This window comes from Balaenoptera acutorostrata, chromosome 8 (genome assembly GCF_949987535.1).
Source record: "Balaenoptera acutorostrata chromosome 8, mBalAcu1.1, whole genome shotgun sequence".
NCBI lineage: Eukaryota > Metazoa > Chordata > Mammalia > Artiodactyla > Balaenopteridae > Balaenoptera > Balaenoptera acutorostrata.
Genome location: NC_080071.1, coordinates 26,776,600 through 26,793,668, shown reverse-complemented (window position 1 = coordinate 26,793,668; position 17,069 = coordinate 26,776,600). Strand labels below are relative to the sequence as shown.

The window sequence follows — 17,069 nt, the reverse complement described above, 5'->3', positions numbered from 1 at the left end:
GATTTTTTCAAAATAAAATCCTCTCAATGTTACAAGTGGTTTTTTCAGGGATATTGTTTCAAAAAAGCATGAGTAAATGTACCTTAAACTATGGTAAATTTTACATGTTACTGCTGTCATTGAATGTTTAAATGGATCTAGATTGTTTGGCTATAATATCACATGATTTAATCCTGTGAATTCAAAAAATCCTTTAATGCATTTGTGCTTCAAGGGCACTCTTCCCAATGTCCACTGTCCCTTGTGGATAATCTCAGTGCTAGTAAAGAACAGTTTATTTGCCCTTGTCATAGAATCGTTCAAATTTATAGAGTACAGTTCATGGAAAATGGCTGGTGAGGTCCATGGTCTTGAATACAAAAGGCCAATGTGCAGAGAAGATGTTTTCTCTACCCTTTATACTTACAATATATTTTATATTTATAAAATATAAATATTATACTCACAATATATCTATTCAAACAGAGCTTGTTGTCAGTGAACATGAATGTATGGGATATAGCCCTTACTTAAAGGATAAAAACATATTATTAAGTAACTGGTTATATAGAATAGATGTCTTAAAGGTGAATGGCATCTTAAAGATAAACCCACATTTAATTAAAACAGGTGTTTATTTGCAAACCAGGCTATTAAATACTGTGGAAAAAATGGAGAAAAAGTAGCAAACAGGCTCTTTATGCTCAATGATTTATAACAACTTCTAAGATAGTCCTCAGTGGAATGAACTCTACATGTAAGTTGCTACTTGACTGTAATTACAAGCAACATGCCAATGTGCGTATATTAATGTACTAAGACTTACTGGAAAAGGGAAACAATTAGGGAGTGATCAGAAGGCAGTGTGATTTATCTGGAAAGACATGGTGGAGGAGATGATCTTGATAGCTGAGGACATTCCCAGAGAGTAGGAATTTTCAATCCTTGGCTGCATATTAGAATCATGTGAGGAAAATTTTTAACATACCATTGTTTGTGCCCATCCTCCAGAAATTGATTCAATTGTTCTCGCGTGGATCCCATATGTCGGCAATTTTAAAATCACCCCAGGAAATTCTAACATGTGGACAAGGACTAAGAACCTTTGATATAATAGTGGGTCGTTGTAGGTGGGACCTTATTGTCAGGTCTGTTACGGACCTGAAACGGGAGGAAGTTTGCATTACATGACCTTTCAGGTGCCTCCCTCCTCTAGGATTCTATGACACTCATTTTCAGAATCAGAGGGAGAAGTTGACAGTGTGTGGAATTGGCAAGTGAATTGAATTGGCTGGAACAGAGATGCTTTGGTGGGAAAAAAATAAAAGATGATCCTAGAGAGACCTACTAGGTAATCACTGGGTAGTACAGCTTAAATGCTAAATTGAAGATTATAGGTTTCAGGGAATGCCCTTTGAAATGATGTAGTCCAGCCTAATTCTTAATGCAGCTGTTCCTTCTCAGTATTACCAGCAGATCTATAGAATGAGCAAAACCAGGTTATTCAGCCTGTTTGAACATTTTAAAGTAGGACAACTACCATAGGGAAAATAGCTTTCATAAACTTTGGAGTTAAAAGCCTTGATGCAATTAAAATATTTATAAAAGGTTATTTTAATAGCAGTATGTACAGAATAATCTGAAAAGTTACCAAAACTGGAGACAGATGGTTAAGCCTTAGATAGACTTAGAGTCCATAAAGTTACCTTACATCTTGGTAAAAATTTTGTGTAGGATCATCAGTTGGTATCAGGAAGTTGATACCTGAGAGACAGATTAGATAATAGTATATCATATCTTTATTTGTAGCTATGTTAATTTAAGGGAGAAACATCTAACATGTTTATAGTTATGATATACAAACTGGCTTAAACAAGTTCAAACAAATCCGGTAAGAAGTTTTTTTATGTGTATAAGCTCTTCAAATAAGCCACATGTCTAATCTAGTAATTTTTTTCTCATGTTTTCTTTTTCAGACTTTTATAGTATTGAATAAAGGGAAGGCAATTTTCCGATTCAGTGCCACCTCTGCCTTGTATATTTTAACTCCACTAAACCCTGTTAGGAAAATTGCTATTAAGATTTTGGTACATTCATATCCTTTTCATGTGAATTGTCTAAATGCTGTTTCTAGTAGTTGATTTTACAAAAAATGTCATTCTTTTTTTAAAAAATATATAAAATTTCTTTGAGATTAATGGTAACATTGTTGTTTAATCTGTTTTACTCATTGATTTTCTGCTATTTATAACAAGATTATTGTAGAATGACTATTATGATTCTAGAAGTAAAAACGCTACCATGATAGTGAATGTGTAAATGAAACACATTGTGTAGTAAGAACAACAGCAAATCTACTTCAAACTTTTTACTAACCTCAATTAGACCATATATAACCACCACTAAAGAAACATAGTCTATGGTGCTTAGTATTATTATCTATATAACCAAATGTTCAAACTTTTGTGCCTTAATTCGTTCTGTATTTTCATCACCTGGGCCTGTCCTCTCTCCCTCCCTCCCTCCCTCCTTCCCTCCTTCCTCCCTTTCTTCCCTCTTTCCTTCCTTTCTTCCCTCTTTCCTTCCTTTAGTAAATATTTTTTAAACTACTATGTGCCTATGTATCTGATTGATAATATATATTTAAAACTCATTGAACTTAAAACCACTTACAGTGATAGTCAAAATGTATATGTAAAATGACATAATAGGGGTGGATTTCAAGAAAATTCTCAAGACATGATAATAAAATAGAAAGATGATCTTCAGACGCAGTGTTCAAGAATGGGCATCTTATACAGATTCAAAACAGGCTAACATAAAAACTAAAAGAGAGACAAAAGAGACAGGGTTAACCTAGAGACAGGGGAAATGGGACAGATAATCTTTTGAAATGCATTTGAATTCTCCCATTCTATGGTTTGATACTGTAAAGTATTTACGTTTTAAAATAAAAGATTTACCTCAAAATATGTAATCATAAACTTCCTTAGAGTGAAGTCTGGATTGAGATCCTAAGGGAAATTACTACATCTAATTCTTAGGAAGGTTTAAAAACAGTGTTTGTTTAGGTATGGTGTGGACTAGATACAGGAAGACAGCTAGATGGTCAAAGTTCCCACACTCTCAAGTGAAAATAGAAAGTTAGAAAATAATACTAGCTCTTTAGCAAAAAATTGCCTCTCTCTTTATTCTTACGTTGTAAACGCTAAAGGAACAAGTTACATCAATATGACTGCTAGAGTTCCTAATTACAGTGGAATTCTCAATCAGTGTAATCCTCAAATATATGGGGCTGTACATTCTCAAGTGTATTATATTGCACTCATTAACCTTTTGTCTGTCAGTAGAAATTGTAAACGATACCTGAAGTATAACTTTTAGACTTACACTATAAACTTACTAAAGAATGGTCATTTCCCCTGCAGTGCAGTTTCACACAACTCAGTGAAATGCAAAATTTCCATTTGCTTCAAATAGAGATTTCTTTCTATTGAATTCAGTTTTGTGAGAAAATGACGTAAAATAAAAAAGAATGGACCAAGAGTATATGACAGACTTTGAAGTTTCTTACTGTTTTTGCCATTGTTTTAAAAGAAATAAGTAAGGTTAATTTTACAGGTAACTTGTGTTGATTTTTTTTTTTTTGTACTGGATCATTTTTAAGTGGCCATGACATTGTACTAGCATTTATTCCTTAACTATAATCTACTTTATTCAGCATGCTTATCATGTGCACTATTTTGACCAACTGTGTATTTATGACCCTGAGTAATCCTCCAGACTGGACAAAGAATGTAGAGTAAGTAGAAATAATTTCTTGGAATGAGAAATACACACTCAAATTCTCTAGCAATCTCCTTATAGTTATGGTCTGACTCATGGTTTCCACTTTTTTGAAGTCAGGCTAAACACTTTTAAGAAAAAGTTATTTCCTTAATATGAAAAAAACAGAGGAAGTTCTTTAGGGGACTTTTTCTCCTATGAGGTAGGTATTTCTTCTGACAAAGGATAGTATCTGTTTAAGAAAGGTTATTAATTGTATATACTAGGTGGTAAACTAAACAATCATTTAGCATAAAAGTTAAGACTGAATCACAGTTATGCACTTTAGATAAAATATAATTACCATTTGAATAATTTTATAAATAAAATTATTTTATTCTAGTATATTACCATTATTCTTATATTCTGATAAAATAGATTTAGGTGTTTAGCTCTATATTACTGTATTAGGCATTTCAGTTATATGTTATATCATTACATTTAGGAAAAATACATTTAGGTATTTAAGTTATTTTGATGTTTAGTTATATTTCGACACATAGTTTATTTAGACAGAGGATGTGTGCTAAAACACCACAGACGTGTTCTGTAAAAAGGAAATATAGAACTACCATATGACCCAGCAATCCCACTACTGGGCATATACCCTGAGAAAACCGTAATTCAAAAAGAGTCATGTACCACAATGTTCATTGCAGCACTATTTACAATAGCCAGGACATGGAAGCAACCTAAGTGTCCATCAACAGATGAATGGATATAGAAGATGTGGCACATATATACAATGGAATATTACTCAGCCATAAAAAGAAACAAAATTGAGTTATTTGTAGTGAGGTGGATGGACCTAGAGTCTGTCATACTGAGTGAAGTAACTCAGAAAGAGAAAAACAAATACCGTATGCTAACACATATACATGGAATCTAAAAAAAAAAAAAAAAAAAAAAATTGGTTCTGAAGAACCTAGGGGCAGGAAAGGAATAAAGACGCAGACGTAGAGAATGGACTTGAGAACATGGGGAGGGGGAAGGGTAAGCTGGGATGAAGTGAGAGAGTGGCATGGACATATATACACTACCAAATGTAAAACAGATAGCTAGTGGGAAGCAGCCACATAGCACAGGGAGATCAGCTTGGTGCTTTGTGACCACCTAGAGGGGTGGGATAGGGAGGGTGGGAGGGAGACGCAAGAGGGAGGAGATATGGGGATATATGTATATATATAGCTGATTCACCTTGTTATAAAGCAAAAACTAACACACCATTGTAAAGCAATTATACTCCAATAAAGATGTTAAAAAAAAAAGGAAATAAAATGTCTTTGCAAAACCATGTTCAAAAAATAACAGGGCTTAAGGGGAAAACATGATTATGGACAGATCACTCAAAACTTATAAAACTTTGTAATTAGGACACTAATAAAAACAATGACAATCCTAATAAAAAGATATTGGCCCAGTTAAATCTCTATGGACATTTGTACCTAAAATCTCAGCCAGCAACCTCCCTGCAGTCTCAGACCATGGGTCTTGTCCTTTCTCCCTTGAAATGGAGACTCTGGGAACATTTGAATGATATCATCAAAATAAAACATTTGACTCAGTATTTTAATACAGAGGGAAATATCTAAGCACAGTAGTTTTGGGCATGTTAAACTAGACCCTGCTTGCACTAAAGAAGGAACTTCTGTTAATCTTTTCATTAGTATTAAGGTCTTTTATTGCTAAGGATGTTCTACGTAAATGTGAAGGAAAAGGTGTCCTGATTATTTCAAAGCATCAGTACGCTGGGGAAAACTGTGCTTTAACTAATACAATCTCTGCATTATAACAACATTATTCCCCAATTTGTCCATCACATGTGAGATTATTCGTGACAAAGAAACATGCTATTTAGTGAAACAGAAGATGTTTAGGTTATACAGGCTATTTATGTATGGTATAATGCAATGATCAGGTATTTGTTTCAGTGCAAAAGAAAATTTTATTACGTTCTTCTTATTGTTATATTTTTTAAAGTAATGTCCAACAGGAGATAAGTTATTATGACAAATACTGCCACTTTTATTTCTGTTTTTTATAGATTTCTATGAGGATTTACAGCATCATTCTAAGCTGTCATTTGTCAGTGGTTTAACACATTAGTTAAAGACTTTTTTGAGAGTAGATTGAAAATGCTCCCTAGAAATCATTTTAGTAAAGAATCCAGTTCTTATGTTGAGGCAAGCCACTTAACAGAATTCTTATGATTTGGGGATTAACAAATGGACATCCCTATGTAAAACTACTCTGTATGTTCTTTTCCCTGCAGAAATTATTGACATATTTTAACATGTACAAATTCATTTGTATAACATTATTAAAAGACAGGTACGTGAGAGAGTGGCATGGACATATATACACTACCAAAATAGATAGCTAGTGGGAAGCAGCCACATAGCACAGGGAGATCAGCTCGGTGCTTTGTGACCACCTAGGGGGGTGGAATAGGGAGGATGGGAGGGAGACGCGAGAGGGAGGAGATATGGGGATATATGTATATGTATAACTGATTCACTTTGTTATAAAGCAGAAACTAACACACCATTGTAAAGCAATTATATTCCAATAAAGATTTTTTTAAAAAAGAGAGAGACAGGTAAGGGGACACGTAAATATTATTATTTGAATATGCAGTTTTCTCTTTTTAAAGTCATTTTTAGAGATGACTATATCCATTATTAAAAGTCTTAGCTTTACAAAAGCTTTTGACTTACACTGTTTAGTTGGGAAACTTTGCACAGCTTTCTGATCAATTATCTCTAGTCAGTTGACAGCAAGGCAGCAGGAAAACAAGCAAAATATTAGTGGTTACAGCCAAAAAACAAAACAAAACAAAACAAAGAAACAAACAAACAAAAAAATCACACAAAAAAACAGAGTCCAATGAAAAGAGAAGTCAGTTCCGACATGAAAATAGAAGTCACTGATAGCAGAAACCGTCCCTGTACAAAGAGGTGGCATACTCAGAAGTCCTGAGGACCATATTGTATAGTGAAGGTTGTTGTTATGTTAGGCAAGGCACTTCTATAGACATCAAAATTACAGGGGAAAATAAAACACCTTGTAACATGGACAGAATCAACAATATGATTAAGAGCCTAGTGGGGGTACAGCCAAGAAAAATCAAGATCCCCTTGATTCTCACTGACCTGTTCAATCTAGTGTGCTAATAGGTACATCTGAACACCCATTCTGTGCAAAGCTGTCTCAAATGTTAAGTTCTAAGACCTCTCTTCCTTGGATAGCTATCACACTCACCATACACTCCAAATGTCCCCACAAATTTTCTTCCTTTTCCAAAAACAGGAATAGGAGTAGGGACTTTAATCTTGCTCCTAGTCTGTAGATAACTTAGAATTGCTTAAGCATAAACCACAGGGCACTAACCATTAATAGGATAAACAGAACATACATTGGAGCTGTCTCTTATGCCTTTTGCAATGCCAGGTAACTCTCCAAACAGAAATGTCATGGTGATTATGTGTAATACACAAAGATCCAAACCAAAACACAAGTAACCATAAGCTTGGCATTGTAAATTATATGTCTTCCTAATAAAGTCAGCTGCTTCATAATAAGTAAAGATAGCAGTTATACTCATTCCTCATGAAATTAATTGAATTGTTTAAAAAAGGAAGACGAATATTCTTAGGAAAACTAGACGTGAAGATTTCTGCATACATTTTCCTTTGATTTCTTTGTTCCCTCATAAGAGAGAAATTTCTACGGAAAAAGAAAATGCGAAAATAACTCTCCTAACTTTTTTCACATATAAAATACTAGTAGGCTGGAAAAGATAATGAATTTTAATGAAAGTAAATTAAATCTTTGTGGCTTGAGAGGAGTAATCTGAAGAACAAACTTAGATTGTACTTTTAAAAAGAATCCACTGTTGAAAAACAAGTACTCTCTCCCAACTATTTTTGGAAGAAACGGAAATAACTTGTATTGTCAACACTCAAAGGAGAGAGGGCTAGAAATTCACTACCAAACAACAAATGGAAAAGTCTTTCACCATTTTGGAGGCTGAAACTTGAATTTGAGCATGTTTAAATGATTTGGCCCAATTGTGTAGTAACTGATGAGAGGTTAGATTCAGGAATTTTGGTATCCCTGAATTTTGGTAATTTTGGTAATTGTGTAAACACATACACAGAAAATACTAATGCACGGAAAGTTTTTTGATGAATATGTATATATACATATATGTATATATGTATTTGGTGAATATATGTGTGCGTGTGTATACATATATATATATAGAGAGAGAGAGAGAGAGAAGCAGATTTATAACTTTATGCCTGAATCTTAAGGATAAAAAGGGGAAGTACATTTTCTAGATTAGACATGTAAAATATCCCCCAAAATTATTTTAATCATTAAGAAATTTGAGTGAAATATTTTATTATAAATAAACAAATCCAAGAAATGTTATCTCTAGAGCTATAATGTCCAATGAGCTATAATGTCCAATGAGCCACATGCAGCTATCGAAACTTGAAATTTGGCTAGTCTTAATTGTTGAAAGGATAACATTTTAGATACGTTGGTTTAAATAAAATATAATATGCAAACTAAGTTTATTCATTCCTTCTTACTTTGTTATTTGGTTACTAGAAATTTAAAAACTACATATGTAGCTTGTATTATATTTCATTTGGACAGTGTTGCTCTAGCAGATCAAGCTTGATAATTATCCATAAAACACATGAAACTATTATTCTAAAACCTAAATATTTAAACAAGATCAGATTCTTTGTGGAAGGTATTATCTCTCCAGTTTAACCCTTTACTCAAGCTCATAAAATTAAACTAGTAGGGTTTTTTTGTAAGTGGAAATAAGGAACAAGGTCTTAGTGAAGTGAAAAACCACAAAAGGATAGGATTTGCTATATTTTAACAGTTCAAACGAAACAGTTAATTTTTGTTTGGATGCTTTTCCTAGGTACACATTCACTGGAATCTATACCTTTGAGTCACTTATAAAAATCTTGGCAAGAGGGTTTTGCTTAGAAGATTTTACATTCCTTCGTGATCCATGGAACTGGCTGGATTTCAGTGTCATTGTGATGGCGTGAGTATTTTTGAAAACATGTTAAGCTCAAAGGAATGAAAACAGTTGCAGCATAAACCAGGTAGTTGTGACATATTTTTAAAGTAGAGTTTGCTTATAAGTCAAATTAACTATATGCCTCATATATTTTGAGAATACATATTAGAATATATATTGCAAGGTAAATATATCTGGTAAATGAGCAATAAGTGGAATTACCTTCATGTCATATAGCCTTCTACTTCATCAAAGTGAAGTTATTCATTGACTATAATTTAATACCACCAACTGTACTTCGATTAGTTTTGTAAACAAACTTGTTCATATTAGTGAAAACTGCATTGAAATAAAGCACCAATATTTTATTCCGTAAAGGCAGCTGTTAGCACATGGCACCCTGAAGTCTATAGCATTTCCATAAAACTCACGGGGCTCTATATGCCAAACCAACCCACTTTTCATTCTTTATTTAGTATAAACTTTTCCAAAACTATCAGTAACTCTGATTTAATTCTACAGGTATGTAACAGAATTTGTAAGCCTAGGCAATGTTTCAGCCCTTCGAACTTTCAGAGTCTTGAGAGCTCTGAAAACCATTTCTGTAATCCCAGGTAAGAAGAAACTGGTGTAAGATGGTAGGCCCCTTATATCTCCAACTTTTCTTTTGTGTTATTGTGTTTGTGTGTGAACTCCCTATTACAGATATGTGACAGAGTTTGTGGACCTGGGCAATGTCTCAGCGTTGAGAACATTCAGAGTTCTCCGAGCACTGAAAACAATTTCAGTCATTCCAGGTGAGAGCTAGCTTAAACACCGAGGCTGACTTTAAATACACTGTAATAATATTGATATTGAAATCACACTTATAACATTAGCCTTGTTGCTTATTGTTTGTCATCTTCAAGAATGCCAAATGAAATTACATGTTTATTTATAAAGTCAGCCTTTGAGTTTAACAGAGAATTGCATGAGGTGTCTATAAAAAATACTAGTTTTGCTCTCTTTCTCACCCACTTTTTTTTGCATTTACGATGCAATGTTTTCTTTCTTACATTCTAAAAAAGTTTTGCTACCATGGCTTTACTAACTGATTTAGATTTTACCATTTACCGCGGATCTATTTTGAAAGTGGATCTCCTCTTATAAAGGAGAAAAGATTATTATTGAAAAGCATGTACATGGCATGGGATTTTTATTATTTTAAAATTCTTTCCTCCTCTAAATCATTGCTACTTGGAAGCTAGTATTAAAAAATGGTTGGAGAGAAACAGCCTCATGAAACACAAAATCTGAAGTGTAAAACAACTGCAAGTTTGTCTTTACATGTTCGTGGCAGCACATAAAACCACACATTAAGGAAACCTCCTGCCTAGATATTTACACTTTTATTTTAAACCTCCAGAAAGCACACTGATCATAAATAAAATCTGCTCTTCATCCATTTCCCAAACCATCTGGCTGTCCATGAAGCTTTGGTGTCTAAAGAGACAAACAACTGTTTGTGGGGAAAGATAATGTGTATGACTATTAAGAAGACATTGTGGCTTATGACACTCTTTCTCAGCTGACCTATCCTTCTCTCTCCTCAGGTTTAAAGACCATCGTGGGTGCCCTGATCCAGTCTGTGAAGAAGCTTTCTGACGTCATGATCTTGACTGTGTTCTGTCTGAGCGTGTTTGCTCTAATTGGTCTGCAGCTGTTCATGGGCAACCTGCGGAATAAATGTTTGCAATGGCCCCCAAGCGATTCTGCTTTTGAAACCAACACCACCTCCTTCTTTAATGGCACAATGAATTCAAATGGGACATTTGTTAATGTAACAATGAGCACATTTAACTGGAAGGATTACATTGAAGACGACAGTAAGAAATATTGCTCCATTGTTAATCTCACTGTTGCTGAATGAGTTTTCAACTATAAGTAGTTGAGGCTGTGGGCTTGAAGCCATCTTTGTAAATTGGTGTCCACTTTGGAAATAACTGAACTAAACAAATTCTCATTTGTTCCTAATGGCAATAGGACTGATATGAAATGAAACAGTTTATTCTTTATATTAACAGGTCACTTTTATGTTTTGGATGGACAAAAAGACCCTTTACTCTGTGGAAATGGCTCAGATGCAGGGTAAGGAAAACTTTTTTCTAAAGATGTAGAACACTTTGGAAAAAAAGCAAATAGGAAAAATATACCAGGGTAGCCTTACATGTGTATAATAAAGAGTGGTACTGCCTACCTAGGAAGTACCTTCTCTGTCTTAATTGGATTGGTATCGATTCTAAACTCACAGCCATTAAAATCATCCCTTTGGGTGAAGAACTGTCATCAAGAATTTGACAGTTAAGATGTACCTGAATTATTGCTCCAAGTGTGAAGGCCCAGCATCTGTCTTGTCTGTAAACCCATCAGAGCCATTTAAGAATTACAGGGAAGGAAACATAAGATGGGTACATTTTGATTGATGTGAGGATGTATTGATGGGATAAGTTTTGCTGTAGCTAGAAATGATCCAGACTGTAACATGGTCTTCAGGGTGCAAACCCAGTTGGGAAACTGCTTTGAAAGACTTAGGTATTCTTGAAATAGCATGAAATCCTGTGTGCAAGGAAGCCACGAGGCAGATGTATGTCAAAGGCATGTTTGAGTCTGCATCTGCATATTTTACAGTTTTTTTTCACATTCCACAATAAGAGATGCTGTAATGTCTTAGCTATCCTGCTAGTCTCTGATACTTAACATATTTTGCCAAGAGTATTATAAATTAATTTTAAGTCAGGGTAGAGAGTGAATTTCTTAGAGGCCAAGGGATAGCAATAGTAAGTGACTCTTAAGATCACAGAACTTACACAGAACATATTTTGAGTCATCCTAGAAAATGGGAAACTGGTGTGGTCATAAAGGTTTAAGAGGGTTACTGAAACCATATACCAGTCACAGAGATGGAATTTGGGGGAAATTTTTTTTCCTGATAGTTTTCTCAAACTTTGGTAGGAGAGTATGGTGAATAAGAGCATAGGTTCTACAGTTTATGTATACCTGGGTTCAAATCCTACCTCCACCATTTACAAACTCTTTGACCTTGGAAAAGTGTCCAAAGCTCTCTGTATTTGAGTTTATTTATTTCTAAAATGAAGAGAGTAATATCATCTCTCCCTTGGGGTTATTATGGTGATTAATTACTTAACACACGTAAAGCACTTGGACTAGCACCTGGTCCATCAAAAACATTTATTGCATGTTAGCTATTGTTTTTATTATTACGGTTAATGTAAAAACCTAGATAAAATTTTGGATAAGGTTGGTTAATGCATACTTTATCCCTACTAAACCATACTAATCCCTTCCCTTTATAGAGTACCTGCTGTGGATCAGGTAATTTACATGGTAAAATTGACAGTCACTCTATTGTTAAATGTCAAATAAAATTCTAAAGAAATCTATGTATTTTCAAGACTTCCTATAAGACTATGGTCATTAAGACAATATGGTATTGGGAAATAGTAGATATAGATCAATGAAACAGAGCAGAGAGCCAATAAAATAGACCACAAAAAATGTAGTCAACTAGTTTTTGACAAAGAAGAAAATGCAATTCAACAGAGACAGGAAAATTTTTTCCAAAAATGGTGCTAAAACAATTGGTGATCCATATGCAATAAAATGAATCTAGATACAGCTTTACACCCTACACAAAAATTAACTCAAAACTCATCATAAACCTAAATGTAAAATACAAAATTATTAAAATTCTTTAAGAAAACATAGAATAAAAGCTACATGACTTTGGATTTTGCGATGAGTTTTTAAATGCAACCCCAATAGCACAGTCCATGAAAGAAATAATTGATAAGTTGGACTTTATTAAAACTAAAAGCTTCTGCTCTGCAAAGACACTGTAAAGGGAGTGAAAAGACAAGCCATAGAGTGGGAAAAAGTATTTGCAAAACACATATCTGATAAAGGACTTGTATCCAAAATACACAAAGCACCCTTACAACTCAAAAAAAGAAAACAAATAACCCAATCTAAAAATGGGCAAAACTCTGAACAGACACCTTACAAAAGAATATACACAGATGGCTAATATGGATATATAAAGATGCTCAACATCTTTTGTCACTAGGGAGTTGAAAGTAAAACAATAATGAGTTACTACTATATAGCTATTAGAATGACAGAAATTTTTTTTAAAAACTGAAAATACCAACTGCTGGTGAAGATGCAGAACAGGAATTCTCATTCATTCATTGCTGGTTGGAATGCAAAATAGTACGGCCACTTTAAAAGACAATTTGGCAGTTTCTTACAAAATAAACACAGTCTTACCATACAACTCAGCAACTGCCCTACTAAATATTTAGCTAATTAATTTGAAAATTTATATCCACACAAAAACCTGATATGAATATTTATTTATAGCAGCTGCATTCATAATCACAAGAAACTGGAAGCAATCAAGGTATCCCTCAAGAAGTGAGTAAACAAACTGTGGTATACTCATACAATGAAATATTACTGAGTAATAAAAAGAAATGAGCTATCAAGCCATAAAAACATTGATGAACCTTAAGTGCATATTAATAAGTGAAAAAAAGCAAATCTGAAAAAGCTACATTCTGTATAATTCCAATTACATGACATTCTGAAAAAGATACACAATAGAGATGATAAAATGATCAATGTTTTCCAGGGGTTCAGGGTAGGGCCTTGACTGGTTGATGCATAGTGGATTTTTTAGGGTGGAGAAACTATTCTGTATGATTCTGAAATGGTGAATGTTAAGCATTTGTCAAATTCATAGAACTTTACAGCACAAAGACTGAACAGTATAAGCAAAAAAAAATCTTATGTGAGGTTTAGGGATCCCAGGTTGAAACACAGAATGTGACAAAGGTATCTAAATATATTTTTAAATATAAAATAACCTCACTGAAGGAGGGAAATAGGTGCTAATCTAAGTAACTTTAGAAATGAATGGAGCTAAGTCTAAGACTAAGACTAAGACTAAGACTAAGTCAAAAGGAACTGTACTCTATTTGATAAAGTTGTTTTCCATGATAATATGAATTAACAATACTGAAACAATTATACATGTATACTGGTACTGAACAATTAAGTATATAGATAGCAGATGACAGAAGCCAGGTTTCTCACTTTTGGAGTGAGGGGTTACAGATAAGCAAAGGGAGGAGGATCAATCCAGAATGATCCCATAGTAATGAAATAAAGTTGGAGAAATGAGTATGACCTCATATTTAGCTTAATCTAGGCACATATAAAAATATATACATATGGTATGAGAAAGCAAGATCTGGGTGCTGTGTTTATTACCAAGGCAGTGCCATTGCTTCTAGGCCCTCAGCTGGCAGAGCGAGGAGATATATGTGTATACACAAACACATACACACATTTATCATGATTTCTAATGCTATTCTCCAATAAAAGAGCAAAGGCTCCTTGGAGAAATGGCTGATTCTAGGACTCGGGCAGAAAATATAAAAGATGAGCCTGGAGCATCTTGTAGTTCCAGAATGTAAGAAAGTGCTGAAAAACAAACAAAAACAAAACACACACCTCCATGGGTTATGGCAAAGAGATACAGGAGTCAAGTGAAAAAGCTCCCAATGGCCAAAACTGGAACAATTTGAGCAAAAAAATTACAATAATTATATTATAAATATAATTGTATTATAATTCAAAGTATAAAATGAATATCCATGAGTACATACTTATATAAAAAACTGATTGAATAAATAAATAGATAAATAAATGAGAGATAATAGATAAATCTCATGCAGAAGAATTCCAAATAATTTCTGTACATACTCCACTCTTAAGAAGGTGGATCATAACTCCCTGCTCCTTACGTGTAGGCTGCACATAATGACTTCATTCCAAAGAGTGCAGTACAGAAAAAGAAGAAAAAAACAGAGTAAATTTACAGTGGAGAAACCTGACAAACACTATCTCACCTGACAAACACTATCTCAAGTCAGGTGATGAAAGTTAGCATCAACAGTGATAAGTCATACTGATAGCATGTACCCTTGACATGATGTAAGGATAATACTATTTTACGTCTGTGGTCTTCCTCCCAAAAAATCCATAACCTCAATATCTAATCATGAGAAAAACATCAGACAAATCCCAATTGAAAGACATTCTTCAAAATACCTGACCAGTATTCCTCAAAAATGTCAAGGTAATCAGAAACAAGGAAAAGTCTGATAAACTGTCACAGCCAAGAGGAGCCTAATGAGACATGATGACTAAATGTAATGTGGCATCTTGGATGGGATCTTGGAACATAAGAAGGATATTAGGGAAAAACAGAGAAAATATGACTAAATTATGGACTTTGGTTAATAATAATATGTCAATATTGATTGAAATGTACCATAGCAACATAAGATGTTAATTATATGGGCAACTAAGCATGGGATATATGGGAAGTCTCTGTACTCTCTTTGCAATTTTTCTGCACTTCTAAAATATAAGTTTTATTTTAGGAATTTTTATAGAAGTGACTAATGAAGTAACTCATTAAGTTGTTCCCCACCTTCTGGTTGTTTTCTGACTTTTCATTTTTAATCATTGATTCTTGCCACTTTGAAAAGAAAGGTGTCAGAGGCAAAAAAAAAGTGTGGTTGCTGCCTCTGTGCCATTCTAAATGTCTATAAATGATTCCTCACACCTAAGTTTTCTATTGATTTTCCTAATAAATTTCATCTGATAACAGTTTCACTGTGAGCAATTATCTAAAGTGTTTCTGGAAAATGAAGGCAAGCAAATTCATCACAGACAGCAACTCTGGGTTTTGACAATTCCTATAAATTAATACGGATTGAAATAGCTATAATTGCTCTGCTGACCCCAGCTCCATTTCTCTCTCTTGCAGCCAGTGTCCCGGAAGGATACATCTGTGTGAAGGCTGGTCGAAACCCCAACTATGGCTACACAAGCTTCGACACTTTTAGCTGGGCTTTCTTGTCTCTATTTCGACTCATGACTCAAGACTACTGGGAGAACCTTTACCAGTTGGTAAGTGTATTAGTCCCTCTGGGTTGCTATAACAAAATGCCATAACAGAAATACATTTCTCACAGTTCTGGAGGGCTGGGGAGTCCAAGATCAAGACACCAGCATTATCGCATTCTGACAAGAGCCCCTCTTCCCAGTTCATAAGCTGACATCTTCTTGCTGTGTCATCACCCGGAGGAAGGGGTTAGGGATCTCTCTGGAGTCTCTTTTTTATTAGGCACTAATCCCATTCATGCGGGCTCCACTCTCATGACCTAAAGTCACCTCCCAGAGGCCACACCTTCTAATAGCATCACATTGGGCATTAGGAATTCAACAAATGAATTTGCGGGGGGACACACATTCAGAGCACAGCAGTAAGGTTCAAACTAACATGCATGAAATTTAGAATTTATGAACATATATGAAATGACTAGTATAGATATTTGTTTATAACACTCTAGAATACAGAGAAGGGTCCAGCATAAAGCAAGTGTGCCTAGGATCCCAATTGTTCATTCAGTCAGTACATGTATATTGAGATTCTTTGATGACAAGCATTCTGCTAGGGGCTATGGAGGATGCAGAGAATGTTCATGACTTTGAGTTTATAATATAGTTGTGGATTTAACAAGAACATGTGAAAAGATTTCGAAACTCAATTATAGAAAAATTTCAAATTAAACCTAAGGTTAATTGGAGCTACAAGAGGAGGGGAAGAAAGATGTTACCCTCTAGATGATGTGGAGAGTAGTAACTCCATTGAAAGGAATTAAAAAGAGTGTCCTTACTTGTAATATTGCCCACATTATAGACTCTAAGAAAAGCATTTTAGTAGTGCTCAAATATATATCCAGTATATTACTAATTTGAAATGTGTGTGCTTTACATCAAATGACACTACAATCAAGCCTCAAAATTTTTAACTATTATTTGTGTGTCTGTCTGTGTGTGTGTGTGCATTTTAACACCAAATAAAATCTTGGTCAAAATACACTGAATGCTAAAAGCATTTGTCTTCTGACTGTCTAATGATGCTAATCCGATCTTTATTTGGGGACATTTTATAAAATATTGTTGAAATTTATCTTTTTTTTTCCCTAGACGTTACGTGCTGCTGGAAAAACATACATGATATTTTTTGTCCTGGTGATTTTCTTGGGCTCTTTTTATTTGGTGAATTTGATCCTGG

General features: G+C 34.3%; 1 protein-coding gene across 1 annotated transcript in view; it reads left to right on the top strand.

Moving 5' to 3' along the window:
• The window catches only part of LOC103006793 (sodium channel protein type 3 subunit alpha), a 114,691-nt gene that overhangs the window by 34,983 nt on the left and 62,639 nt on the right, over positions 1-17,069 (top strand). Inside the window, exons 4-11 of the mRNA XM_057550940.1 lie at positions 1,956-2,074; positions 3,692-3,781; positions 8,753-8,881; positions 9,563-9,654; positions 10,450-10,722; positions 10,921-10,984; positions 15,760-15,898; positions 16,982-17,062. Coding sequence (XP_057406923.1) covers positions 1,956-2,074; positions 3,692-3,781; positions 8,753-8,881; positions 9,563-9,654; positions 10,450-10,722; positions 10,921-10,984; positions 15,760-15,898; positions 16,982-17,062 — 987 coding nt within the window. The remainder of the gene's footprint in view (positions 1-1,955; positions 2,075-3,691; positions 3,782-8,752; positions 8,882-9,562; positions 9,655-10,449; positions 10,723-10,920; positions 10,985-15,759; positions 15,899-16,981; positions 17,063-17,069) is intronic.